The sequence below is a fragment of the Anoplolepis gracilipes genome, chromosome 2 (assembly GCF_047496725.1).
Source record: "Anoplolepis gracilipes chromosome 2, ASM4749672v1, whole genome shotgun sequence".
NCBI lineage: Eukaryota > Metazoa > Arthropoda > Insecta > Hymenoptera > Formicidae > Anoplolepis > Anoplolepis gracilipes.
The window spans coordinates 12904014-12931731 of NC_132971.1; the positions used below are offsets into that span (position 1 = coordinate 12904014).

The following is a 27718-nucleotide window of genomic DNA, read 5'->3' on the forward strand; positions in this document are numbered from 1 at the left end:
AAGTGTCAAAGTACGCCACGCCGCGCGCCACAGATGATACAAGCAAACCACGCATGCGCGTCCACAAGTTCACACGCGTGGTGAGAGTACGGCACACGGCATACGGTACACAGTACTTTGCCGCCGTTCTCTCGTTTAGTACGTTTCGTGACTATAGTCCATGACGGTGTCTCAGTTTGTGTAGTAGGTGCTTTTTCTTGCGTAATCCGTGAAAACGCTATATCGTACAACGCTATATCGTATAACGCTATATCGTATAACGCTATATCGTATATAACAGGAAGTGCGTTTGTTGATTTGACCCGACAATCCTACGTCGCGTCGTCGAGCCATCTGCCTTATTCGACCTGCCGAATACATATCTCTCATATTTATCTGAAACGCTGACTCGTCCATAGACCTAGATTAATATCGTTGACGACATTCGTATATATTGTCGGTAAGTAACAGCCAGACATTGTCAACGGCCGCGTAATAAGATCGTGTTCTATTATTAGAGATTGAGGAGAAAGCGTGGTTTACTTTTCGGGTCGGAGGCGCGGTCGCACGCCTTCATGCCCAACCAATCGCCTACAAGCTTTAGCTCTCCTTCTTTCACAGATGTTTTGCTCTTTGAAGGGCACAGGATATCGTTTCGTTAGTTCTCACTCGAAATAAATTGCGAATATCTGTGAAATCGACCTTGGGAATATTAATCTGTCCGTATTTGAAGAGAGGAGAGTCAAGGATAGCTGTGCGCTTTCTCGTCTAATATATATAACGGCGATATATATATGTAGCACGCGATATATTTGGCTACACATACCTTGTTTCTCTCTTTGAATTGCGTTGTAGTTTTATTAATACTCGTGATAATTAGTGTGAATAACTATTCGTGCTATTGACTACGCTTATTACGTCAACAAAAATACTGTAGCAAAAACATAATTGGTGTAATTATCGCAGAGAAATAATCATCTGCTAAAACTTAGATGATAAAAATCTCCTGCATGTAAATATGTATTAATCATATATTTTTTATATATACATATGTATATATATCTTATATGTGTAAATATAAATTAAGTTCATATATATATATATATTTTTTTTTGTTTTCCGCTTTTACTTCTCAATTTAAAAATTTATATTAATTATTTTGTCAATGCTAATTCTACATATTAATTCAGAATGAATGTTAATTATATTGTTTTATGTATATGTATTTTTTAAGAATTTTTTGTGATGCACTCTTGCATTCTAATATATAATATATTACCAATATTAATTTTTTTAAATATATATACGTGTTTTAAATCCCCTAAATATTTTAATAATTATTATTAATATTTTAATAATTTAATAATTGCTTTAATTATTAATATTTTAATAATTGCTTTTATAGTTAAATAATTATTGTATATATATTATATGTTACTCTTTTTATTATTTAATTATAAAAGTAATTATAAAGTTATTTAGGCGATATAAAACACGACTTTCTCAGAGCTCTACAAATGAAAACACATGACATTATGTGTTTAAAATTTATTAATATAACAGAATTTGGTCCCATTTAATTTAGTAAATTTTGAGAGCAAACAAGACAAATGCTTCACACAGTATCACGCACAACATATTATATACGTATTATATATCGTTAGATGTTTCTTCCTCACTTGTAACAGTGTGAATAAAAGAAAGAGCAGCAACACACAGGATGTAATTGATAGTTTGAAAAAGGAAAACTGAAAAGAGAAAGAGTACAGCTAAACAGTGCAGATGTGTTACACAAATTCTACAACATTGTTACACTTTCGAGTCATTTTGTTAAGAATTATTATGCATTTTTATTCGGGTGTCAGATATTTATTGTACCTGTCGTATGTTAAATCATTGAAAATTATAGTTTTATTAATTGATTTAATTTTAGCTGAATTACCTTATCTATAATATTAATTTTATGTTTCATATTTTATATTTATCAAACAGATTCCAAATTGTCATTTAATTTTGAATTCTGATACATGATTATCAAGATATGCTCGATCGAATAAGCTGTAGTATTCGAAATTTCGAGTATAAAAGCGTAAATAATACCAGTGTACGCTATCTTGCATGATAAATATGGTAATCAACATGCATAGTATACAGTCAGCTATCAAATAGGACAATAAAAACTTTAGTGAAAAAATTTTGTCGAATAACAATTTTATTATGTACTTTTTATACACCATATTACCGTATGACAGTTCTCAGTTTTGGATATATAATTTACAACAAATTATCTTGTCGACATTATTGTTGTTCTTATGTATGTGTCAGAATAAAATTATTTACATAAATTATATAAATTTTATATTTTTTTTATTTTATATAAATTTAGGTATTTTATAAGAATGTTTATATATAGATTTATTAGACAATTACTTAATTGATCCTTATAATTTATTAACTAATTTAGTTAATAAATTTTTATGAAGTACGAGCATTATTAATAAATAAAAATCAAATTTATCTGTTGTGCGCAAATTTTAACTTTTGTTTAGAACTTTACTTTTTTTAGAACTTTTATATTCGTAAATTTAATCAGCTTGCGAGTGTCATTATTAATACATATTTATTCTACACTATAATGCGTGAATAGAGTAATAAATAGAATGTAAAAATGTAAAACCTTGTTAAATTCTTATACTTACTTCACTTCGTACAACTTTATCAAATACATATTAGTTATGTAAAAATTTGTTCTATATAATTATATTTTTTTTAACGCGCTGAATCACCTTTGTTCGAAGCTTGTTGATGATGATAAAAGAAATACTAACATAAAAAAAAACTATGATATATGACAAAAATGCGTTATGCAACCTATGGACGCAATGTGTTTGAAATTTAAATGAACTACGGACATATATCCTCTCTAAAACGTAATATGTAAAATATAATGATGTCAATTCATTACAGTTATGTCAAATGTGTCAAAATGTCTATATAATATAATGACATATAGCATACAATGAATCATATAATTTCTTGAATGAAATATTTTGAAAAGAAATACTAAAAAATAATAATATTAGCATATGAAATATTAAAAAAATGATAATATTAGCGCATCATGTAAAAATTAATATATTTGTATGAATTATTGTAAATGATAAATTATATAAATTATAATTTATCATAAACGAATGAAGTTTATGATAAATTATAGTGATTTAAAGATGAATGGTTACAATATAATAATATTTTTAAATATAAAATGAAAAAATTATACAACTAAAATAGTAAACGTAACAGAAAAAATCTAAATTTGATGTTTACAATTTTTAACATTTTGGAACCATTTGTATTATTTTGCTATTAAAATATTTATTAAATTTATTAGGCGAAATTTTGCTATATTAATAAAATTTACACGTGTAAAATGTTGCGTGTTTTTATTTCCGTAGCCTTTGAAGAATTTTGCGTTTAAATAGTCTGAATATTTTTATAATTGTTTTTTAAGTAACAAGAATATTTTGATGTAAATATCAGTAAATATCAAAATTTGCATACATTTTCATATTTTCAGAAGTTTGAAACTAATATCTCTGTAAGGCTATTTTCAAAAAACTTTGATTTATGAGTATATTAAAGAAAAAAGCTAATATAGTTATACCTCGAGTTATAAAAAAAAAAAAAAAAAAAAAAAAAAAAAAAAAAAACGTGTGACAAGAATAATATTTCAATAACATATATAACATTTAAAATATATATATATATAATATACAAAATATATACATGTTAGATGTAAAATAATATAACAATATCAATTTTATTTTAAGTAACATTTAACATAATTGACATATTAAAGCAAAATTTTAAAGAAATAACGGGTTAATTGGAGAGAATGTGTGATGTATGTTTGGCTACAATTTGGCTATCCGCCCACGTATTTGAGACCTGTATCTTAAAATATCTGAACTGTTGAACGTGTTGGTTTTTTCGAGTCAAAGTCCATTTCTTGAATCAAGATGTCCTGTTTCTGTAAAATCGTTTTGTGAAATATTTGTAACCTAACGATATACACGCATATACAAAAGTCAATTGATATTTACTGTTCTTTGAACTTATTTAGAATGTAAACAACTCATGTAAGTAAAGAAATGGTCATTTAAAACAAGGAAGAGAAATATATGTAATATTTATTAGGTAAAAAATTATAGTAAAAATCAATCGTATATTAAATAAAAAAATAAGAGATTTAACGTGCCAATTTAGAAAAATCATGCAATTTAAAAAAAATTAATGCATAAATGCATTTAATCGATATAATTAACTAATAAACTTAACTTGTTTTATTTTCTTTTTCGTTGATAATTAATTGTCACTGACTTTTACTCTAGTGTATTTTATAGATATAAAATAAGTACAGAAATTTTAACATATACTATTTTCAAAAGTTTTACACAAAGATTTTATTATATTCTCATTTAATATTGTAGAGTGTAGAAAATAACGAAATGTAAAAAGAAATATCTTAGATAAGGAAAAAAAACAAAATGTCTTTAATATAATAAAAACACAAAATTTACAAAATTTTTCGCTAATAACACTAGATAGTCTTAAATAAATTATATAGTTTATATAAAGTTTATTCAAACGAGCTATTTATTTATCTACATCAATGCTTTTATTGTTAAATAATACTTTAGTGTTAAATTGCAATATAATAATCGACATTTGTCAATTGTAGTGTTTTCTGAGGAATTAAAAAATATATAGTATATTATTATTATAAGTATTCAATAGGTTTGAAAAAAAATATTTGTAAAATTTTTATGAAACTTTGTTTTTTGTACTTTGCTCGAATAAATATTTAAGTTAAAGTATAGTCGCAATATATTGCAGCTCGGATTTCACACATTATTATGCCGGACTGCATGATACAACAAAATAAATGTCGTAATCTTTACAAGATATTCATTGATATCGAATTCTTTATATTATGTTATTATTATTATGATTTCCTTAATTACATATATTATCATAAATAATAATGAATTAATAATGTCTCATTAAAACTATAAAAGAGCTGAACATTATTCGGATATATTTAAGCAGTCAATTCTATTAATTTAAATATTATAAAATAACATATATATTTATTTAAATACTAAAATATTTATTTAAATAATAAAATTATCTCAGATATTTATTAAAAAAAAATATAAAATTTTCTTTTTCACATCTTCCAAAGAGCAAAAAAGTTATAACAAAATAATTATTTTTTTAAGTTGATATATTTATATTTATCATATATTATATATTATAATATTATATTATAATATTATATTATATTATAATATTATATTATATTATAATATTATATTATATTATAATATTATATTATATTATATATGTTATGTATATCATATGTATGTATCTTTATAGAAAAACAAAAATATTAAGTTTGTGTTTTAAAGGCAATCTCGAAATGTCAGTCGAAGATTATATTGCACAATATGGACTAGTCTATATTAATAGTGAATATTAATGAAATAGCAGTTATATATTAGAAAGGTTATTGTTAGTATAAATTCTCTTTTCAGTTTACCAAACATGTTTAAAATATGCTTTCATCTTATAATAAAAATAAATAATGATGAATGTTTCAGAATATATAATAATAAGTGTTATGAATAATATGATATAATTCAGCAAGTAATAAAGTCTTATACATTATCTTACAATTATGAATCTTTTATTGTGTGTATATATATATATATATTAAATTTATTTTTTTTAATATTTACATGATATTACTTAGTTTTTGAGATTCTACAATTTTGATGTGTACAATTTAATAATTTAAATACATTTTTCAGATTGACTTATACATTAACTCTAAAGATATTTACTCTATACATATTTTTTTATTTTTTATTTTTTATGACTATACCAACTTTAATCGTTAATTAGCAGAGCCACTATTTTCTTCGAATTGGTTGGAGCAACAAAATCGCAAATTAAACAAAAAAAGTAATAAAAGAGCATTCAATTTATATATAAGTTTGTTTGATTATACTAAAGTGATTGTGTCAGCTTAATAAACATTTATACATTAAGTGATTTTATAAGCTACAATAAAGCTATATAAAGTGAAATATAAAATGTAATCGATATATCGTGTATATTGACTAATAGATAAAATGTTGATCATTGAATGACGATTATTCATTTTTTTTTAACTTATGTATATGTGTTTGTTAGTACTATCTATCTTCAATGAATTAAGTTTTCAATACAGAAAATGATAGTTTTGTTTGTAATTAAAGATATAAAAAATGCAATTTGATGAAAACATGACTATTATTTGAGTTTAAAAGAAAAAGTTTAAGATAAAAAATAATATGATTTGATTTAAAGCCGCTACTCACGACCCAATCTGCAGGGTCCGATTTGCAGGGACGGTCGTGTATAGACTTGCTAGACGACTCGATTTATAATTTTTGTATTATTCTTATCTAATTACTTTGCAAATCGGGTCGTGAGTAGCGGGTTTTAACATCGCTTGCAGTTGTTTATAGCGATTTTTCTTTGTTTTTAATTGCGGTATTTTTCGACAAGGCTGACACAACTAGAAATGAAAAGGAAATCTTGACAATTACAAATGATCACTAAATCAAGTTACATTAATTACATTAATTGTATTATCTTAAAATTAAATCTAAAATCTAAAAAATTATAATTTTTTTCAAAATTCCATATGTTTTTATGACTGACAAAATTATTCAACGACTAAAAACATTTTCTGTATTGAAAACTTAATTTATTAAAAGCTATGTACCAAGTTCAATCGTTAAGCTCAGTTGGCTATTCTAGATTATTAGAAACACGAAAACTTGCATGTTACACAATTTATTTTTAATATAGAGTAATAATCTTCTATTTCATTTTGATGTTCCTTATAATGTTCTTCAGTATATACAGTTAGTTGATGATTTTATTGTTGTTATTTTTTACTGTTATTAATTAAATTTTTACTAATTTCTATAGTCAATACAATTATATACATGTGCGGAAATATATCGTAGACAATTCCAAATATATAGTCTAAAAACTACAATTTTAGCGTAAAACTTTACATTTATTTTTATTATTGTGACTTTAAGTGATAAAATAATAAAAATAACATACAAATTAATTAAAAACTACATGAAAGAGTAGTTATAATAACTTGTAAGAAATATTGATGGGATATTTTAAAGTCCATAATTAGTTAAAGATTTATTTTAACTTTTCTTAGAATATTAAATTGATTTTTAAACATGTTTTGAAATATTGTCTGAAATGATTGTTAATATGTTAAAAGCACTCAAAATAATATTCCATTTCTACATTTATATGTAACACATGAAAATATTATAAAAATAATAACATATCAGCTGTATGTTAATTTTACATTGAAATAGTAATCAAAACATGGTAACACAAGAAAATTTTAACGGCGCACAATTTTTTACTGTATACATATTTCATTTCAGTTTTTTGCAAGCAAATGTAGATAACTTTCAGCCCATAGAAATATATGTAAATATGTAAAAAAAAGCAATAATGACGTAAAAATAATTAAATTCACAATGCTATTTTGTATTATATTAACTTAAAACGTGCTGCTATTCATAGCTACATACTCCCACTAAAGCCACAGCTTTTCGAATGACGTATAACAGAGTCCGGTTCTTTATACATAATTAACACATATATATACGTTGATCGTATCTATGTGACGGTCAAAGTCCAACATAGCAGCAAAAGTGCTGAGATACTAGTTATAAGACAGAATCCGGCCTTGGATAGGTGAATTTGATTTAAAACATTACAAATTTTCTTTTTATATTGATGGCTTAGGAATTTATAAATTTAATCATTTAATTTTTATGTGTATCATCTTTTCATTTAGATAATTTAATTAATATCTATATTTAAATCTAAATTTATGTTTCTGTTTTGATTACTAAATTGTCTGTACTACATATTATTAGACAAACTTTATATAATTTCTTTATACAGAAATCACATTATTTTATATAAATATTTAAAATTTTTAATTCTTAAATATTTCAAATTCAAAAATTTTTTTTTAATTTTCTGAAATTTTTTCTAAACTCTTCAATTTTTAATCGTACTATACTTATAATAATGATACATAATCTTATAATAATGATACAAGAGAATTTTTTTGTTAGAATTTTTTTTTATTTACTAATCCATATACGTAACATTTAATTATAACATATCTTTAGTATTTTCATCTGTGTGAAACATGATATTTTAAGTTATGATTAGACAGCACATATTGCGATTGCATTATGTGCCATTATGTCTAGCGAGATTTGGTATTGCGAAAAGTTATTATGTCTTGGTGCGTGCAAAGAGTGTTGCGCTATCATGTAGAAAGTAGCTCTGTCATACTTCTCTCGATATCTCCGTTCCTCGTCTCCGTAATAAACTTGAAGGCCGCACTATGCCACGTATTTATCATTTATTTTGGTTAAAGATTTATTGTGACATAATTAAAACACGTAAATAAGTTTCGTTATATTGGTTACAAATAATAATTTAACTAATAATAAAACAATACATTAGATTGATAATATGTCGTACAAAGATAAATTCAAAAATAATATGTTTAGTCTATACGTATAAGTTAGTCTAACTAATTTATAGCATCTCATTTTGAAATAAAAATATTTTACGGATCAAATCACCGAGAAGAAATCGATTTATAAAGTGGAATTTTAATATAAATAAAATTTTATTTGCTTAATATTTTATAATTTTTATTAATATTAAATTATGCAATGTAATATAATGAGTTAGGATCATTTAAGTTGTGTTGAAAGCGAACGGCTATATTTTCCTTCCTCGATTTTGGTGATCATTTAATCGACTAGAGTTCTGTAGCTGAAATCTGTGACTTTTATTTGAGTTTTTGTACAAGTTAATTTACAAATGTTAAAATGAACACGCTGAGCATCGAAGAAAAAGTGTTTCTTGAATACTTTTACAGTAGAAAACTATATTGAGGCGTATCATGGATTCGTAGTAAATATTGGTCTAAAAAAATTTTAAACGAAACTACACTTATAAATATGTTTTTGATACTTTTTATCCTCTCTTTCCTGAAATTGGACCATAATCCCTACACATTAAGCTGAATATTTAAGATTTTATTTATTTTTTAAATAAACAAGTAAAATAAATAAAAATAAATTTTTTTTTTAATTTTAATAAAAAAATTTTTTTAATTAAAAATATAATTATTTATTTTTTTATTTGTATTTTAATTGCATAAATTAAAGAAAGAGATATGTTCTTGATCTCGATTTCAGTTCTTACCAGTTGCATTTTGTTGGTTAAATTCCAACTTTCAATGTATAATTACCATTTTAATCGCCATTTAGTGTGAGACGGACTTTAAGACCATTGCACAATGAAATAATCTTACTGTAGAAATTGCGAAGACTAATTATTTCTTAGCGACGAGCACATAAGTATTTGTATCTACGAACAAGTGACGTCAGATATGCGATATTATGTTGATTATATATAATAGTGCGATAAGCTAGCGATATACGTCTTCATTATTGCTGAAACAGATAAACAAGAAGTAAGACTTTATCGCGAAGACGTCAATGAAATTCTTTATTTCTTATAAGAAGTAATTATTTTCTATATCGATAATACTTTTGCATTAATTGCATAAAATGATAATGTACTTTGAATTTGTTTCTAAATGATATAGGAATATCACAATCATTTCTGACGTAGAGATTCATATTTTTATTTCCTAAGAGCAGTTGAATGAAAGAATGATTTTCAATGCATGTTGACTTTGGCAGTTTTGCTATCTGAAACTAGAATAATATTACGATAAACAAAATATTAAAACTATAAGAAGGAAAATCTAACAGTTTAAACGTTAAAAACAATTTGAAAGAAAATATATAATATTTATTTAATATTACATATAAAATAATATTTATTACATAGGGAATAATCAGTTTTTGTTCGTTTTTTTACACGCCTAACTTTAATTTTAATATTTTATTTAAATAAAATAAACTAATAATATCTAATTGTAAAATTCTAAATAATATATATATGTAACTTAATTCAATTAAATATTATAAAGGATTGAATAATAAAAATTGAATCAGTTAAATACAAATTATAAGTTAGAGATTAAAATCGCTAATATTTAATTATAAACAACGGGTTAATTAAAACGACCTGACTAGCCAAAATTATTCAATTTATTCACACGACGTTTCGACCATATGGTTGTGGTTCTTTTCAAGTGTGAACGTAAATTAAGAAAGAGAAGAACTCAGTCAAGAAACTCAGTTTCGTTTAAAAACTCATGCTGACGTGTCTCGTTGTTTGTGTTTATCTCAAATTTAATAACCGTTGATTTTAACTAAGTGACATATTTAATTGTTCCACAATTAAGTTCTACTTTTAAACATGTCCCATTGGATTCTTTCTTCTCTTTCTTAATTTACGTTCACACTTGAAAAGGACCACAACCATATGGTCGAAACGTCTTGTGAATAAATTGAATAATTAAAATTAAATACAAATATTTAATTTTAAAATTTAATTGTCTGTTGCCGACTATCTACTTAAATATTGAATAGGTTTTAAGTCAGTTGGTCGTAATGCTGTTCTCAGTACTTTATATTAACAATTAATTTAATACTTCGCTTCAAAACTGCTCACTATTACGATACATCATTTTACGCAAAAATTTTGTGCGACCTATTTCATTGTTAGTTATCTTAGTTCACTTTACAGATTGAATTTCCGGCTGACCATAATGGTTCCGGCGGAACTTACATCATGTTCTTTAAAACGATATATAGGTAACCTTGCAATCAGCCGCCGTATGAATCGGGTATTATTAGTGTATCATGGATTTTTGCAAAAAAGTATTATAGAAATTCTGCCCAACGAGAACGAAATCGTTATATGTTTACTAACACTTAGAAATTAGTAACATATCTATGTTTCTTTTTACTAAGTGCTGAAAAATGGTCAATTAATTCTTATTATCATCATTAATCATGAATAATGACAAACTTATTATTGATAAATTAAGTGAATACGTTAAGAAGGCGGATGTACAGAGTTTGTTTGTTCGATTTGTGTAATCTATTTTGAGATTATCGAGAGAAAGCAATAGTCATATTTGGAGTAAACTCACGAAGAGAAGTAATCATAATGTGTCGTTGTCTTTGTTCGATAAGAGAAAAATTATTTTTGAACGAGACGATTTATCATTTGTTACAAGTGCGTACTTATAGCCAGTCAGACTACGCATTGAAGATTGGAGATTGAAATTTAACTAATCCAGATAAAAAGAATTAAATTTTTTTTTGTCCTCAAATTTTAATCTTTAATCATTCAATACATAGTTGAACTTTAATCGTGATCGATTTGGAGAGATTGTTTTTATATACTTGATAAAAATAATATAAGTACAAATATATTGTATATCCTATATCCTATTGCATTAAATTAATTATTTATTTCAAATATTGTATGCGATAAAAAGCTATTATTGTTTGAATAATTTATTAAATATCAAAATGCATTAAATATATTTAAATTTAATATTTTTAATTAATTAATTAATTCATTAAATTCAAATTTTCGCGAACTGTCACGTGAAATTAAATATTGATAATCCATTAAATATCATATTTATATTTATATATTATATATTATATTGTATGTATAAACTTCAAATGTTTAATCCTCAATTTAGATAATATAATAGATATATTATATACATATGAGTTTTATAAAAATAAATAAATTTTATAATTAAAATTAAATTAATCCAATTTTGCGATAAATAAGGTATGAAATATTTTGGATATACATTTAAAATTAATTTTTTACTCATATATAAAACTACGTGGATTTTAATAACATTGTCACTAAAGCCTTTTTACGCTTAAAAACAAGAAGACAAACAAATAAACATGAATGTTTATTTATGCTGCAAATAATAGATGTAAAATTATGTATACCACAACAATTATGAGTCTAGGATATGTAAATATATGTTATAATACATGTACATACAGTCTGTCTAATAAGAGCGTAATCGGTAAAACTTTTATCTGGAAATTATTACATTAAAAACTCTTAAATAATAGATTCTTTTCTGTACATTGCATTATTGATAAAGATTCAATTACTCTAGCTGGCTTGGTGAAAAAACATTTAAATTTGTTACATACGTAGTATGTATATTTAAATACATCAAATGATAAATTGACTGTTATTATTACCCGATGCAAATTCAATTGAAAACATCTGAGAAAATATAAAACTAAAAAACTTCATAGAAAAAAAGATGTAGAAACAATTAATTGAAAAAAATTAATTCGACAGATTTTTTTATATAGAAAAATACTCTTCGAAAGTATGGTGTTAATTTCTTAAAAATTTGCCTTAAAAAATGTCAACAAAATGCCACAATTATTGATAACAATTAGATGACTTGTCAATATAAAAGCGTTCACTAATTAAATTTAAATTTAGTATATGTGTAATTTTTTCATTTTATGGTAAACTTCAAAATTATATCGGTCACGTTCTTATTAGACAGGCTGTAAAACAATTGCGTTTCTTTCTCTTTTTCTATTTATTAACAAAATAGCATTATAAATTTTAAGATATATACATATATGTGTATATATATATATATATATATATATATATATATATATACAATACATTTTTTTATTTTGTTTTTATTAAAATTATTGCTACCTTCTTAATAGAATGTGGCTAAAGAAAAAGAGGAAAAAATATAAATGTATTTAACCTTTGTAATCTTTAATCAATCAAAATTTAAATGTATGTTAATTAAAAAAATTTATGCTATTCTTCGAGTTCCGAGAAGTTTAATCAGCTTTGATAACTACTACACAATCAATAATTTCATTTGCGTCGCGAGTATAGTAACTGAATTGCTATCAGCTGCAAACTTTGTTATATTTTTCTAATTAAAAAGAATTAAAAAAATTTTTAATATTTGTGTGAAACATCTGCAACGAAACGATACGAATTAAAGAATAAAAACAAGAAGAAACGATTACTAATATTACAGAATTTATTAACTCGTGTGTGATACTAACAATAAAACAAATCAATTATATTATTTTAGCAGTTTTAATGTCCATAATTAAAAACAAAAAGAAAATTAAATAAATAGTAATATTATTTATGAAAATTGTGAATAATATTATGAGTACGTTATTTTGTTATTTTATATCACATATTCAAAGAAAATACACATCAATTTTTATATGACGTTATATCATATTATTATTGTTTTATTCTAAGAAATTACACAATATACATTAGCAGGAAAATAATATTAAAATTGGGACTTACTTCTATTAGCACTTATATTAACATTTTATTAGTACTTATTCTGAAAAATATATACATATTGAAAGGGAAATCAACAAAACCAAGGATAAATATATTAATATTTATTTTTTTAAGATACTACAAATTAACATTTTAAAACTTTTTGTTTTCAAAACTGAAATAAAATTAAAAGGACTCGCTTTGACACAATCAATGAAAATCAAACGGCATCGTAGGAGATACTGAACGCCGTTTAGGAAAAAAAAAATTGCCAATGTACTTTCGAAGCGTAGGAGAGACATTGTACTCATTGGCTACGTTGCTAGTAAAGAAAGCTGTTTTGCAACTATTGTAAAATTCGAGAAGATGAAGATTGGTGTATACTCTTAGACTCAGCCAGGATTAAAAGCACATCAATCAAATTTATGATTTTTATAACAGTTGTAAAATAGCTTTTTCTGCTGAATACAATCAAAGTATACGTTTCTTAGAGAACCATTTCGAAAAGCAGCCAAATTTAAATAAGATACGCCTGCTATGTTTTATTTATAGGTGCTGTGTTTTTATATTCTTATTCTTTTATAGTGGTCCAGAATTATACTGGTCCAGAAATTTTTCAATACTATCACATATATATACATATATATATATATATATATATATATATATATATATATATATATATATAGAATGTTATATTTTTACACACATATTGTCTTATGATTATTCAATTTTTCCCTTGTGCAAATATCTTTGGATTAAAATAAAAACAAGAGATGAAAAATAAAATTAAAATTATAGTCTCGAAATATGTAAAATGTCATATAAATTAGAGAAGAATGACAGATACTATTATTTTATGATAAATAATTGTATCCTATGACAAAGAATTTATATTATCACGAGAGTAAGTCTACTTTAGCTATGAATGAAAATAAAAATAGATAATAAGATTCAAAATATCGTTGAATAAATTTGTAGTTTTATATCTCAATATAAAATCAATTGCCGATCGGTAATCTACTTTATTAAGATTACATACCATAAGGTGATTATTTACGTAAGTCCATTAACAGAGAAAGAATGTAGGAGAAAGAAGACTACTAGCTGCACGTGGCTCGCATTAAAATGTAAATTGGATTTAAGTTTCTATAACTCGATTATTAATGATATCATTGTTTCAATAGTTTTGTTTGTTCAATTCAATGGTATTGTTTGGATTTTGTTGATTTCAATATATACATATGTTTCAGAAATATGAGTGCTCTTTACATGTTTTACAAAATTTTTCATCTCATAATAGTCTGTTACATATAATCATGAACTCGAATTTGTATCTACATGTTTTTTCGATATGGATATTTCACGTTTGTCGTTACGTTAAAATCATTCTTTTTATTAGCTTTCTCTTATTTCCGTAACAAGAGATATACAATCGCTCCAATAATTACAATATTGTACGATGAATATAATATTGTATATTTACGATTTTTTCCAATTATGAACAATCTAAATGTACTTTATTTATAACTCACATTTCGACAGTTTTCGTATTTCGTCATAAATGTTTTATCTCTTGCGACATAATAATAATAAAGTTATGTTTCAAAATCGTAATAATTTGCTTGTAAAACATGAAATATAACTTTCTTATATTGAAAATCTAAAGAATTCAAAATTATTTTATTAATTATTAACAAAAAAATGTTAAATAAGTTATACACATAACTAAATTATTTATATGTAAAACTGTGAGTTAAACTTATTTAAAATTACTAGATAGATTAATTTATTTTAGCACAAAATTTTATAATTATGGCTGTGATTTATTCTTGTTCTAATTTCTTAAGAAATGTTGTACACAATTACAACAATGCTCTCGTATTCGTGATTGTTCTTGCAAAATTACTGATGTTGATACTATCAGTTTCTTTTCAGAATACATATTTTTTGCGTAAGAACTTTTTTATTTTCTTTTGATACGTTGGCTAACAAAATATATGTAGATATATGTAGTTGATAAATGAAAGGCGTAATATGACCTACTTATGACGAGAAAGAAGCTTACTTAATGTTATTTATATATATATTTGCTGTGATGGCACCGATATACAATGTTTGCCGCAGTACGTAAAGCATATGCGTTTTTATTCACTTTACGTGATTATAAAATAATGACAAAGAAGAATAAAACAAATATGTATTCTGGCTTACTTTAAAAATACAGAAAATTTATGAGAGACAAGTACTTTAATTAAGCCTTCTGATAAGATAATGTTGATGTTCTTATATCAGAAAACGTTCAAAAAATAATTAATATCTTAAAATATAGTGATAACGCGAGCAACCAATAAAATTGTTGAACTGATACACACCTACCAAATATGCACACAGACAGATTATTCCGTTTTTTTTTTTTTTTTTTTTTTTTTCCATCTTATCGATTATCACAATCACGCTTTATCAGATTTATCAAAAACTTCAATAATTAAAGATTATATTTTCCACGTTAGAATATAGACGCAACACAATAGAAGCATTTAAATGCATGATATCTATCGTGCTCTATTATTTTAACTCAAAAATAGCAATTCCGAACAATCGTTCAAAGTTCAAGGTTATAATGTTACACGTTCAGTAAGAAATATGAATGGTTAATATTGAAGAGAGAGCGAGATAATACTTTATAATTAGAAGCGGAAGATGGTTTTGCCATCAAAATTTCACCTAAACAAAAAGAGCTGCGCGCACAAAGATAGATTTTTTTCTCGAATATTTTTATAAAAATTTTTATAAAAATATTTTTATAAAAAAATTAAATACTATATATGTATGAAATTAAATACAAATATTATTTATAGAAATATAATTGTGTAAAATTATATAAATGAATGTTGCCTATAAAACACGGTATTGTATTACTCATTTTGTTTATATGATATCATTTTGCACTGCATTCGTAGAGGACATATTTTTTTCAAAAAATGCATATATATATATATATATATATATATATATATATATATATATGTGTGTGTGTATCGCGTGTGTATGCGTGTATACAAGGTGTCACTTTGAAATGAAGAGGAATTTAATGTAATGATTACAACATAAACCTACAATAAGATTAAATTACATTGTCCGTGAGCAATAAAAGTAAACGTCGTACATGAGTTACAATGTTTATGTTTTATTTGGAAGTCAATGGAAGGAATTAGAGCATTTGTGAATAAAAATTAATGATTTGCATTCTTTTTAATTGGTTGAACGGATTAAAAAATTTTTCCTATAAAAGTTGCTTCTTTTTAAAAGTCCTATCCAATGATACCTTAGTCGAGCCCCCTTCGCATTTGAAATAATGAAGTTTATATCTATTTTTCCGATTTTCTGGCTTTTCCGGGAAACGCAAATATCACCATTCGATTCTTCACTGGGATTTTTGTTATAAAAAATTTTTGCCCAACTTGCTACAAGTCGTTTAAAAAAAACGGCTGATATGGGCGCTCTGTTACACCCAGTATATATATTTCTAAGTTTTAATTCAAATATTCTATAATTATATGCAAAGTTTGAAGGCCAAGATTATAAAACTTTTGCTAATCGACTTACATTGACCAGCACTTACTACATGATTAATAAATTATTTTACTACATTATTATACTAAACCAGCTTTTCTAGTGAAATCAGCTAGGAGAAAGATCCTTAAATGACGTATCAAGACATCATAGCAAGCTCTCATGCTGAAAAGTCTTCGATTTGAAAGCGTGACGGTCTGTTATATTTGTTTGCACATCTTTTACAAATTATCGCCGATTATATTCTTCTCTCTTTAATGGAGTAGTATATTTGATAATATTTTTGTATATAACTCATACGTTCAATACGTTGAATTACGTACCGAACCGTCATCTTCCTTTCCCATTCTTCTGATACTTCTCGATTGTAACCCAAATGGAAATCAAGTGAAATGCCGAAGACTTTCTATTTCGCACGCTCACGCAGCACGCTCTCGTGAATTAAATTTTAAATTTTCACATTCCGAATAAGGCAGATACAATTAAAGAATTGAGAATTGTAACTCAAGAGAATTAGGCTCCATTTTGATATCATCAGTGCAAATATTAATCTGTATTTTTGTACTATAATACTAAGTTTTTATTATACTTAAATCTGCCATACTTTTTTTAGTTGATTTTATATATATGTTGCATTTTTATTTCATGGCGGCTTCCAATTCATATAATATTCTTTTATTTCTTAAAATTTAATGAGAAAAGTGAATCCTAAAATAATATCAGTTTAGAAACACAAAATAAAAAAATGAGAGTATTTTATGTATCTCATATAAAACTCATATAATACTCTTTGTTAAAGTACCTATTTGTGACACAATTTTTCATACTAACAGTATTGTATTAATTTTTTAGAAATTAACATTTTTTTATTTATATTGTACATGTACAACATAATTCTAAATAAATGCGAAAAATTTTAGATGATTTTTTTTTCTTTTTTTTCCCTTTTTTGAAAATTAAGCAGGATCTTTTATATAAACATATACATTCCCATATTTCTCCTGAGAAGTTACACTCTTTCAAAGGAGGAAGTGAGAATTACATTTTTATTTTTTTCTATCCATTTTTTTTTCAAGATTTACTATAATTTTGTTTTGTTTGCTTTTTTATTTTATTCAAAAATTCAACTTCTCGTAATTCAAAACCTATGCCATTTAGCATCGTGCATATTATTTTATTTTTTACTTGAAAATTATTTATTTTATAAAAGAATAAAAGAAATAGAAAAGTTTATAAATGAATCAAGCTTTCTAATATATTTTTAAATAATTACATTCCGACTTAACAAGTTTTAATGAAAAATTGAATTAAAATAAGGATTGCTAGTGTCATTCTCTAACAATACGGAAGGAATAAAAATATTAATATAATATAAAAATAACCTTTTTACTAGTGAAAAATGTCCACCAAATTTTATTTTTTTAACTTGTTCAAAATTTGAGAAAAAAATAGTCTAATTTTTAAAAAAGCTACCGCTTTAGGGAAAGGTATGGAAGTATATGTTTATATGAAAAACCATTAATTTTCGACAAAGGATCACCTCAAATTTTTTGCACTTATTAAAAGTCATCTTGTATATTATATAACAATTAGTATTAAAAATTAAAAAGTTCTGGCAATTAAATATTAAAATAATTTTTAAATGAAGTATTTAAGTATTAAAGGTTTGATGTCGGAGATTTAAAGAATTTAATTTTTATAAGAATAGAGGAAGGCATAATAAAAAAGTTATGCAACAGCTAATATTGATGAAAAATGCAATCTTTGCTAAGCATGTTTTTGACAGCTGAATATGTTTGACCTCTATAAAGTAAATCTATCGTAAATGACAAAGACAAGACTGAACTCCCGATCTTTTATGATGTCCATATTTACCATATATTACCAGTTTGATAACGATCTATACAATGCGTTCACGCATGTACGCGTGCGCACCGCAATTGAAACTTTAAGTAAGGTCAACTGGTATATCTGCGTTCACTCTGCATCATTACTATCGTCACGATTATGTTCATCTTCGCGACGAAGTTACACTTTTTCTCGTCGTTTAACCAAACGGTTTCCGGATTTTTTTAGACTATGTCAAATTAAAAAAATATTGATTTATCTATAAATATACAATAAAAAAAATTATGTATGATTATAAACTCTTAATTATACGAAAATAAATTTTAATTTGTGGTTAGCATTCTGGACGTGTAATTTTACCTACTTGTATTCTATTTGTCTTTCAATTTTTTTTAAGATATAAAACAACGTCTTTTTAATTATTTTAACAGCAAGTTGTGTATAGAGCATAGGTTACAATTAAGCAAAATATTAATTTTTACACCAAATCTTAAATTTTAATGCATTTTACAGGAAGGCTAACACAGGATGGCGGAAGCCCATTCAGCCGTAGCATTCAGCTTCTCGATAACACACGAAGGATGGGATGTAAACTTCGATCGGGAGGTGCTTCACTTGGTGTGGCTCTCTGGTGTGCGATCGTGGAAGAAGAGATTCTTCCGATTTCAGGTAAGCGCCGATCACAACGTTTTTAATCTCTGTACAACATCAATATTCAATTCTATTTTTATACGTATATATTTATTTTCCAGAATAATTTGAAAAGCGGCATATATCCAGCTTCTTTAGAAAGTTTGTGGATTACTGTAATGTTAGTAACGGTGATACACTTTGCCGGTTACAAGGTTCCGTATGACCTCGTTGGAAAAGTTTCACCGTATCTATCCGGGTAAGGTTAATTAATTAATGTAATTTCGCATAATCAATCGCATTTTTGTGATTCATCGCACTTATAAATTAACAGTAATGTCTCTGGAATTAATCACTTCTTTTTTTGTGACAGATCCTCTATACTCGCGCACCTGGCAGGCTCTTTTGTAGTCGGATTGTTCTTATGGCTAGCAGTTATATACGCGATTCGGTATACGTTGAAATTGTTACTTATATACAAAGGATGGATGTACGAAGCAAGGGGTAAGAAGCGCAAGTCATCAAGGTTGACAAAAACCTGGCTTTTGCTAGTGAAATTATTCTCTGGTTGGCATAAACCTATGCTGTATAGCTTCCAAGGATCTTTGCCACGATTGCCGCTACCGGCGGTAGCCGATACTATGAAACGGGTTAGATCAATAATCATATTTCATAATTTTATGTTAGACTCATTAACTTACTGTGTTCGCAGACATAAATTGAATTTGATACCGACTTTTTGTTATTTTATAAAATATTTGTGTTTTATTTTTATTTGTAAAATCGTTTTAATGACATGGTAATTATTTTATTTCTGAAATTGAGTTTATTGATGACTCTTACTATATCGAACATTGTTTAAGCGTTTTTCCGAATATTTGTGTTTTAATTAATTCTCAAATATCAGACATTACAATAAAATGTAAGATTGTTATTAGTATACTGCTAGAGTAGAATGCTATCGGTGGTAAAAAAAAAGTGTGAATGAGTCTAGAACATTTATGTCTGTTTAAATATTGTTGACGAAAATTTAAAATATGTTGTTTAAACAAAATAGTATTTGAAGAGTGTGCGACCATTGGTGGATGACGAGAATTATGCTCGCATGGAAAGATTGGCTACCGAGTTTCAAAATGGCATCGGCGTCAAGTTGCAGCGTTATTTAGTTCTCAAATCTTGGTGGTCCACCAACTATGTGTCCGATTGGTGGGAGGAATACGTTTATCTGCGTGGAAGATCACCTTTGATGGTTAACTCGAATTTTTATGGAATTGATGCCATTCTTTCGTATCCTACGAATCTGCAAGCTGCGCGAGCTGCAGCAGTTATACATTCCTGCTTACAATATAGACGTCTTATTGAACGTCAAGAATTAGAACCAGTTAGTAGCCTTTTTGTTATTTATTTTTTTATTTTACGAAGAATAGAGAAATTTTCATCTAAATACATAAATTTGCATTTGTAAAACAAAGCTAATAAAATAAGTATTAAATAGTATAATTACAAAATTGATTTTTTTTTATTTCAAAAAATAATATAATAATGTATAAAAATTTTCAATTCTTGGATATCTTTGTTTTGAGTTTTTATTGAAAGAAAAATGTATAAAGTACAAGAATAAAAAATTGCAATATTTTACATTTTATTTAGCATAAATATAAAGCTTATTATCATATATATCAAAAATAATATGTGCTTTTAGATTTTGGTGCAAGGATTAGTACCATTATGCTCTTGGCAATATGAAAGAGTGTTTAACACTACACGAGTGCCAGGGATAGATGTTGATAAGATTGTGCATTATCAAGACTCTAAACATATAGTAGTTTATCATAAAGGCAGATATTTTAAAGTGTTAATTTATTATCGAAATAGGATTCTTCAAGCTTGTGAAATAGAACTGTAAGTTATTTTATTTGTTTATCAGTATACATTTTCTTATCTATTGGGTGCATATCGTGTCTACTATAATGAAAATATCATGTTACAGTCAGATTGAACAAATTTTAAATGACAATTCAACACCGTCGGAGGGAGAGGAGAAACTAGCTGCGTTAACGGCTGGTGAAAGAACTGCCTGGGCACAGACTAGACAAGACTTCTTTGCAAAAGGTGTAAATAAAGCTTCATTGGATATTATTGAGAAGGCTGCATTCGTAGTCGCACTAGACGATGTACCTTACGAATATGAGCCAGTATGTTATTCAATAAACTAAAGATATATTTTGAATAGAAAGAATACTAACTAGACAAAACTAATACTTGTTATAAACACTTCATACCTTAGGACCATCCAGAAAAATTAGATCACTATGGTAGGATTTTATTACATGGAAAAGGATATGATCGATGGTTTGATAAATCTTTTACGCTGTGTGTTGGGACCAATGGCAGAGTGAGTAATATATTCACAATTATTTCATATATGAAAACTAAGATTAACTTTTATTTTATAAAAATGATTCCTATTTACAGATCGGCTTTAACGCAGAACATTCTTGGTGAGTAGATTTTAGAACATTGGATTATTTTAAATAACAAAACATAACTTGATATTTTTTTATAAAAACTTTTATTATATGGAAAGAAAATTATTTTGAGATATATCACATTTCGTTTATTTTACACGGAGACAAACATAGAGCGCAATCTTATTATATATAATATATTAGAAACAATTAGATCATTTTCAATAATATAAAATAAGCTCTATTATACACAAACTTATGTATATCGAAACACCACATATAATGATAAGTAATGAGCAGGGCAGATGCTGCAGTCATGTCGCATTTATGGGAGTACGTGATATGTTCGGAGTTCCTGAACAGAGAGTAAGAATTATAATCCACAGAATTATATCGTTTTGTATATTTCTTCTTCTGCTTTTGAAAAATAACTGTTATTTATTTCTATCTATTTCTTGTAGGACTTCTATGAAAATAATTCAGACCACAATACCTATATCTTTATTTTATTTAAAGAAAAAAACCTCAGCAAATCTTTAGTGCTTCCAGTGCCCTTTGCAGCAGAGAGATCTTTAAAGGTTTTCTGGGGTTCTTATGCCTATGTTTCAATCTTCTAAATATTATTTTCTGCAGGTTACCTTCTTCTACTGGGTATTTTTTACTGATGATGAATGTTCTTTACATATTTCTTTTCACGTTATAACGTTAATATTTCGTTCTGATATGCTTATTAGGGCTGATGCACCGGTGATGGGAACTCTATGGGAATTTATTATGGCTGCTGATAATGAAATTGGGTAATTTTATTTGTGCACTGTTTTCATTTAAAATAATGGGATATAAATCACTAACCTTTCATACTGCATCATTCCTAACAATCATATAATTTTTATTTTACTATAATTATATAATGATTATGTTTTATATATATATATATATATTATGAACATATTTGTGCATGCAAATTTGTTAATTTTTTTTATGTTAAAAATATTGTAATTGGCTTACAAAAGCTTCTAAAATTATTCAATTGTTTAGTTTATTACAAAATAAATATATATATAACTCTCAGATATAATAAGGATGGACATAATATGGGCACTCCGGAATTTACACCTCCAGCTCCAATTCGACTACAGTGGGATCTGAATGTTAAATGTATTGAAGCTATTGAGCAATCCTATCAGGTAATAATAATATAATATAAAAGCTCAATTTAGCATTATATTTAGTGGTGACTACATAATAAACCAATTTTATATTTAATATAGATAGCACACAATATATTGAATGACGTTGAGTTGCGTATTTACGTGCATGATGCTTATGGCAAAGGTTTGATGAAGGCCAATTCCATATCACCAGACGCCTATATACAAATGGCGCTTCAACTGGCTTATTATCGTGATGCTGGAAAGTTCAGTTTAACTTATGAAGCTTCCATGACGAGATTATTCCGAGAAGGTAGAACGGAAACAGTTAGACCATGCACTATTGAATCTTCTAACTGGGTGAAAACAATGGAGAACAAAGTATCAACGGTAAAAGCAAAATAAGCAAAAATATAAATATATATATTTGATTATTTGTATATTTCTAATAAAGTTTTTTTCCGATATACAGATAGATGAAAAAATCAAACTACTAATAGATGCAGTAGCACAACATCAAAAAGGCTATCAAGATGCCATGTGTGGTAAAGGAATAGATAGACACCTATTCTGTTTGTATGTAGTATCAAAGTACTTAGAAGTAGACTCGCCATTTTTGAAGGTAACTGTTTATTATCACATAACAATAAATTATATTACAATTGATTAACAATCTTATAAAAAAATGTAACAAAACGTTTTATTATATTTCTATTGTAGGAGGTTCTAAGTGAACCATGGAGATTGTCAACATCACAAACTCCACATGGCCAAACTTCAAAATTGGATTTGAAAAAATACCCTAATTGCATTTCTGCAGGTGGCGGATTTGGCCCTGTGGCTGATGATGGTTATGGTGTTTCTTACATTATTGCAGGAGAAAATCTTCTATTCTTCCATGTCTCTAGTAAACGATCCTCTTCAAAAACGGTAAGATATTAATTTACTAGCATCAATCATTTATATTTATTTCTTGAATTTTGTTATCCATCACATAATCATATATTTTATATTTATACAAAGTTATACATCTATAAAATATAGTTTATATATATAATATGTAGTTGTTTAGTTATTAAATAATAAATATTCGTGATTATTAAGCAGCTTCAATATTTATAGGATGCCACAAGATTTGCAAAGCAGATAGAGAAAGCACTTGATGATATGAAAAACTTATTAGACCAGAAAAAGAAAATACATCAGAACGGGTCCACATAATTTATTTATTGTTTGTAACAGTCTTGCAAAAGTAATTTTAGATTAAAAAAAAATAATTTCTCCAAAATAATTTTCCTCACATGTGGAAAGATTTAATAATGTAAACATAATTTAATATCATAATTTTTTGAAGGCACTTCTCATAGGCAATTATTTTGGTAAGAATTAATAAGAAGAAAATAATGGGCCCAAAATTCAAGATGCAGTATAGACAATTACATGTAGAGGTAGATTTTTATAGAATTATTATGTTTTCATATATATCTCATCAAATAATACTTTTACTATCACCAAATAGCATTTTTAAATAATCATTTATAAACTGACTATTTACTCACTTGCTAATAATATTACATAGCAGAAATGTGAAAAAATACAAGTTAGAAATTATCATTTCTTGCTGTACAATATTGCAAATTTAAGAAACACTTTGACATTAAATGATTATGAAACATAAGAACTAATATTTGAAAATCACATATTGAAACTTGAAAATTTTCATATATAATATATGAATATGTGATATAAAATATATATGTGATATAAAAAAGTATATTATTAAAATTACTTTATATTTATAAACATAATTTTATAACTTAACAATTGAATAAGGTTTATAAATATTAATTAATTGAATTTGGAACATTTATATCATGCACATCTACTGTGAGTGTAAAGTTTAAAAATTTAATATGTATATATATATGTATATGTGTATATATATATTCATATTTTAATATATATATATATATAATATATGTATATATATATATATATATATATATATATAAAATATATATATACAATATACATACAAATAATATCTCATCCTAATTTAGCATTAATTAAAGACGTGAATACAATGCAATTTACAAATATAAAGGAAGTAAAAATCTTCTCCACAAATATATGCAATTAATAAGCAAGAATCAGCTGCATCTTAATATGGAAAGACAATTTATCAGTCTCATCAGTCTAATATCTGATGTGATATACAAATAACTATGAATAATATGTGATCACTTTGATTTCTTTTGTAAGCAAACGTTTAACGATGCCATATATTGATATGTGCAACTTATCAATGCAAAATGTTTTACTTGTAAGTAATTACTAATTAGTAAGTAATTTTATACTTAGAAAAAGTGTACGACTATATTCTCTACACTATATATATATATTTGTTAAAACTATATAAGTTTAAAGATATTGGTGCTTCTATAAAACTTGTTATTACTTGGTGGTGTTACACAATTAATCTTTATTGACTTTTAAGCTGAATATGCAAAGAGATAATATGAAATGTGCAAGATCATAAAATAGATATACATATAACACATTTTGTATACTTTATTTCATATTTGTATGTTTGATGAAAGTTTTGAGAGTCTCTCTAAAGATTATAGAGACATAAAATTGTATAATAGAATTTTATGTTACATTTATTACAGTGACTTTGATATTGACATTGTAAATAAAAATAATACTCTATGAAAATTATAATCAAGAATTTATAAAAAGTAATAGATATAAAACATGTTTATCAAAGAATAAACTATTAAATATTGGCACACAAAAACGAATGTAGATATTTGCGAAAAATTCAAAATATTTTTATACAATATTAATAATTGTAATGTCCAATTCTTTTTATACCATTTATTGGTATGTTTACAAAAATTTTTTCGATTTTATAAAAAAAGATGTAACGTTAATTATAACACGAATGTACTGTAATAAAAGAAATAAATAAAAACAGTTGTTTAGCATCAATACTTATTTGTATATCTATAAAAAATGTAAATATATATTTTCAAATTTTATAACGAAAATATATATGTATTAACACAAGTGTACAAGAATAACACCATATCTATATACATTACATACAGCTTATGATTTTTTAACAGTATCTGCTTTATATGATTGAACTTTCACTTTTTCTTGCTTCAATGACCGATGTTTGTTTGATATTACTGCATTTCGTAATGTTGAATGGAGAAATCTTTTGTTAATGGTTTCTTTGGGTTTTACCCATCCACTAGGTCCCATTATTTCAGCCCTTTGTGCACCGAGTTTAGCCTCTTCCAATAAAGCTTCAACTGCAAGCCTATAATATATTATATATTTCATGACAACAATGTAAATTGTAATTATGAAAATAAAATTATAAATTTGTGATAAATTTTTGTGTTTTTACGTATTAAAATTTATCAATGTAAAAAAGTCAAATGCATGCTCAATTATTGTTCAAGTATAAACTCATGATTATGATTATTCAATATATTCGGAAATATTTTAACTTTAAAATCTAATTTTTTCAATTTAAAGCAAAAACAAAAAAGCTAGTCATTATTAAACTCTCAACAGAAAGAAACTATTCACACTTAACATAATTAAGATTCTATATATATTAAAAGCTATTATAAAAGTAATTACCTGTTCAATGTTTCATCATCCATGTTCATTTATTTTAGATTCTTATTATTCTATAAATCCTAAACAAACAAAAATATTATGATGATTTATGATGAGATATATTTTATTATTGTATGTACTCATTATGTCAACAACACATGTACGTTACGTTTTAATAAACTGATATCACATGCTTAATTTACAGCTTTTTATGTTCAAATATCACGTTAAATTAAACTACAGTTGTCGAAAATTTAAGATTGTTATGAATTGACGTACCAATTCGTACGTAATGAATACTTCCGCAATGTGATAACACTTGTGACTTGTGACAGCTGATGTTGCAAAATGGCTGTTTTCACAGCTGATTCAAGCACGGAAAATGCAATTATTATTTATATATATATATATATATATATATATGTGTATATATCAGTTGGACCTCTTATCCTACATTTTCGATCCAGAATCTTCCCCTTAAACCTCTGATCCTACGACAAAAATTTGAGAGTGAGGATATAATTCCCCTTTCGCGGTCGTAGCATGAGAATTTTTGTCGTAGGATAAAAGGTTTCGTAAGAGGGTCGTAGGATAAGAGGTCCGACTATATATATATATATATATATGACACATTCTATTATAGTAGAAATAATTAACCTTAAACACGCAATTTTCCTCTAATTATCTATTTGCGATAAATAATGCTTTACGTAACGCAAAAGAAGATAAGACTAAATTGACATAATTTTTGAAAATACGAGTCGCGTGATAATTTGACAGTTTTCTACGAACGTTACAAAGTGTTTCAGTGACAGGTCTTAATTAATTCGCAAAGTTTCTTCTCAATCACCTCATTTTCGCACTTTGTTGCTCTTCTCTTCCCTCCCAAGTATATCTCACTTTCAAGATACAGACACAGAAAAAGTATGCAATTGACAAGAACACACGAGGACAAAGAGTTCGAATAGCATGCGCGACGTGGCG

General features: G+C 25.8%; 2 protein-coding genes across 7 annotated transcripts; one reads left to right on the plus strand and one right to left on the minus strand.

Annotated features, from left to right (window-relative positions):
- Positions 1-87: 87 nt before the first annotated feature.
- On the plus strand, positions 88-26325 carry Whd (carnitine O-palmitoyltransferase whd). 3 transcript variants are annotated; one of them, XM_072887365.1, is made up of 16 exons: positions 88-439; positions 19360-19515; positions 19599-19735; positions 19850-20126; positions 20534-20857; positions 21179-21378; positions 21467-21671; positions 21764-21871; positions 21952-21977; positions 22245-22310; positions 22679-22741; positions 23017-23131; positions 23216-23485; positions 23568-23717; positions 23816-24025; positions 24218-26325. In XM_072887365.1, exons 2-16 carry the CDS (start codon positions 19375-19377, stop codon positions 24314-24316), a joined length of 2391 nt encoding a protein of 796 aa, XP_072743466.1. In that variant the 5' UTR covers positions 88-439; positions 19360-19374; the 3' UTR covers positions 24317-26325. The 3 variants fall into 3 exon arrangements, with proteins under 3 accessions (XP_072743466.1, XP_072743467.1, XP_072743468.1); XM_072887366.1 differs by lacking the exon at positions 22679-22741 and having other exon boundaries at positions 89-439; XM_072887367.1 differs by lacking the exon at positions 22245-22310 and having other exon boundaries at positions 89-439.
- On the minus strand, positions 24506-27718 carry LOC140663298 (protein POLR1D). 4 transcript variants are annotated; one of them, XM_072887379.1, is made up of 4 exons: positions 27392-27520; positions 27014-27098; positions 26756-26814; positions 24506-26426 (listed from the first exon to the last, which is right to left on the minus strand). In XM_072887379.1, the coding sequence occupies exons 3-4, from the start codon at positions 26782-26784 to the stop codon at positions 26210-26212; spliced, it is 246 nt and encodes an 81-aa protein (XP_072743480.1). In that variant the 5' UTR covers positions 26785-26814; positions 27014-27098; positions 27392-27520; the 3' UTR covers positions 24506-26209. The 4 variants fall into 4 exon arrangements, with proteins under 4 accessions (XP_072743480.1, XP_072743478.1, XP_072743482.1 ...); XM_072887377.1 differs by lacking the exons at positions 27014-27098; positions 27392-27520 and adding an exon at positions 27585-27718; XM_072887381.1 differs by lacking the exon at positions 27014-27098 and having other exon boundaries at positions 27392-27532.

What these genes read in the sequence shown, in the direction of transcription:
- LOC140663298 (XM_072887377.1), bottom strand. Translation starts at nt 26,784, where the DNA reads ATGAACATGGATGATGAAACATTGAACAG. An exon ending in GATGATGAAACATTGAACAG is followed by an intron (nt 26,427 to 26,755) that starts GTAATTACTTTT and finishes AATATATTATAG; the next exon opens with GCTTGCAGTTGAAGCTTTAT.
- Whd (XM_072887365.1), top strand. Translation starts at nt 19,375, where the DNA reads ATGGCGGAAGCCCATTCAGCCGTAGCATTCAGCTTCTCGATAACACAC. An exon ending in TCGGAGTTCCTGAACAGAGA is followed by an intron (nt 22,311 to 22,678) that starts GTAAGAATTATA and finishes TATGCTTATTAG; the next exon opens with GGCTGATGCACCGGTGATGG. An exon ending in AACGATCCTCTTCAAAAACG is followed by an intron (nt 24,026 to 24,217) that starts GTAAGATATTAA and finishes CAATATTTATAG; the next exon opens with GATGCCACAAGATTTGCAAA.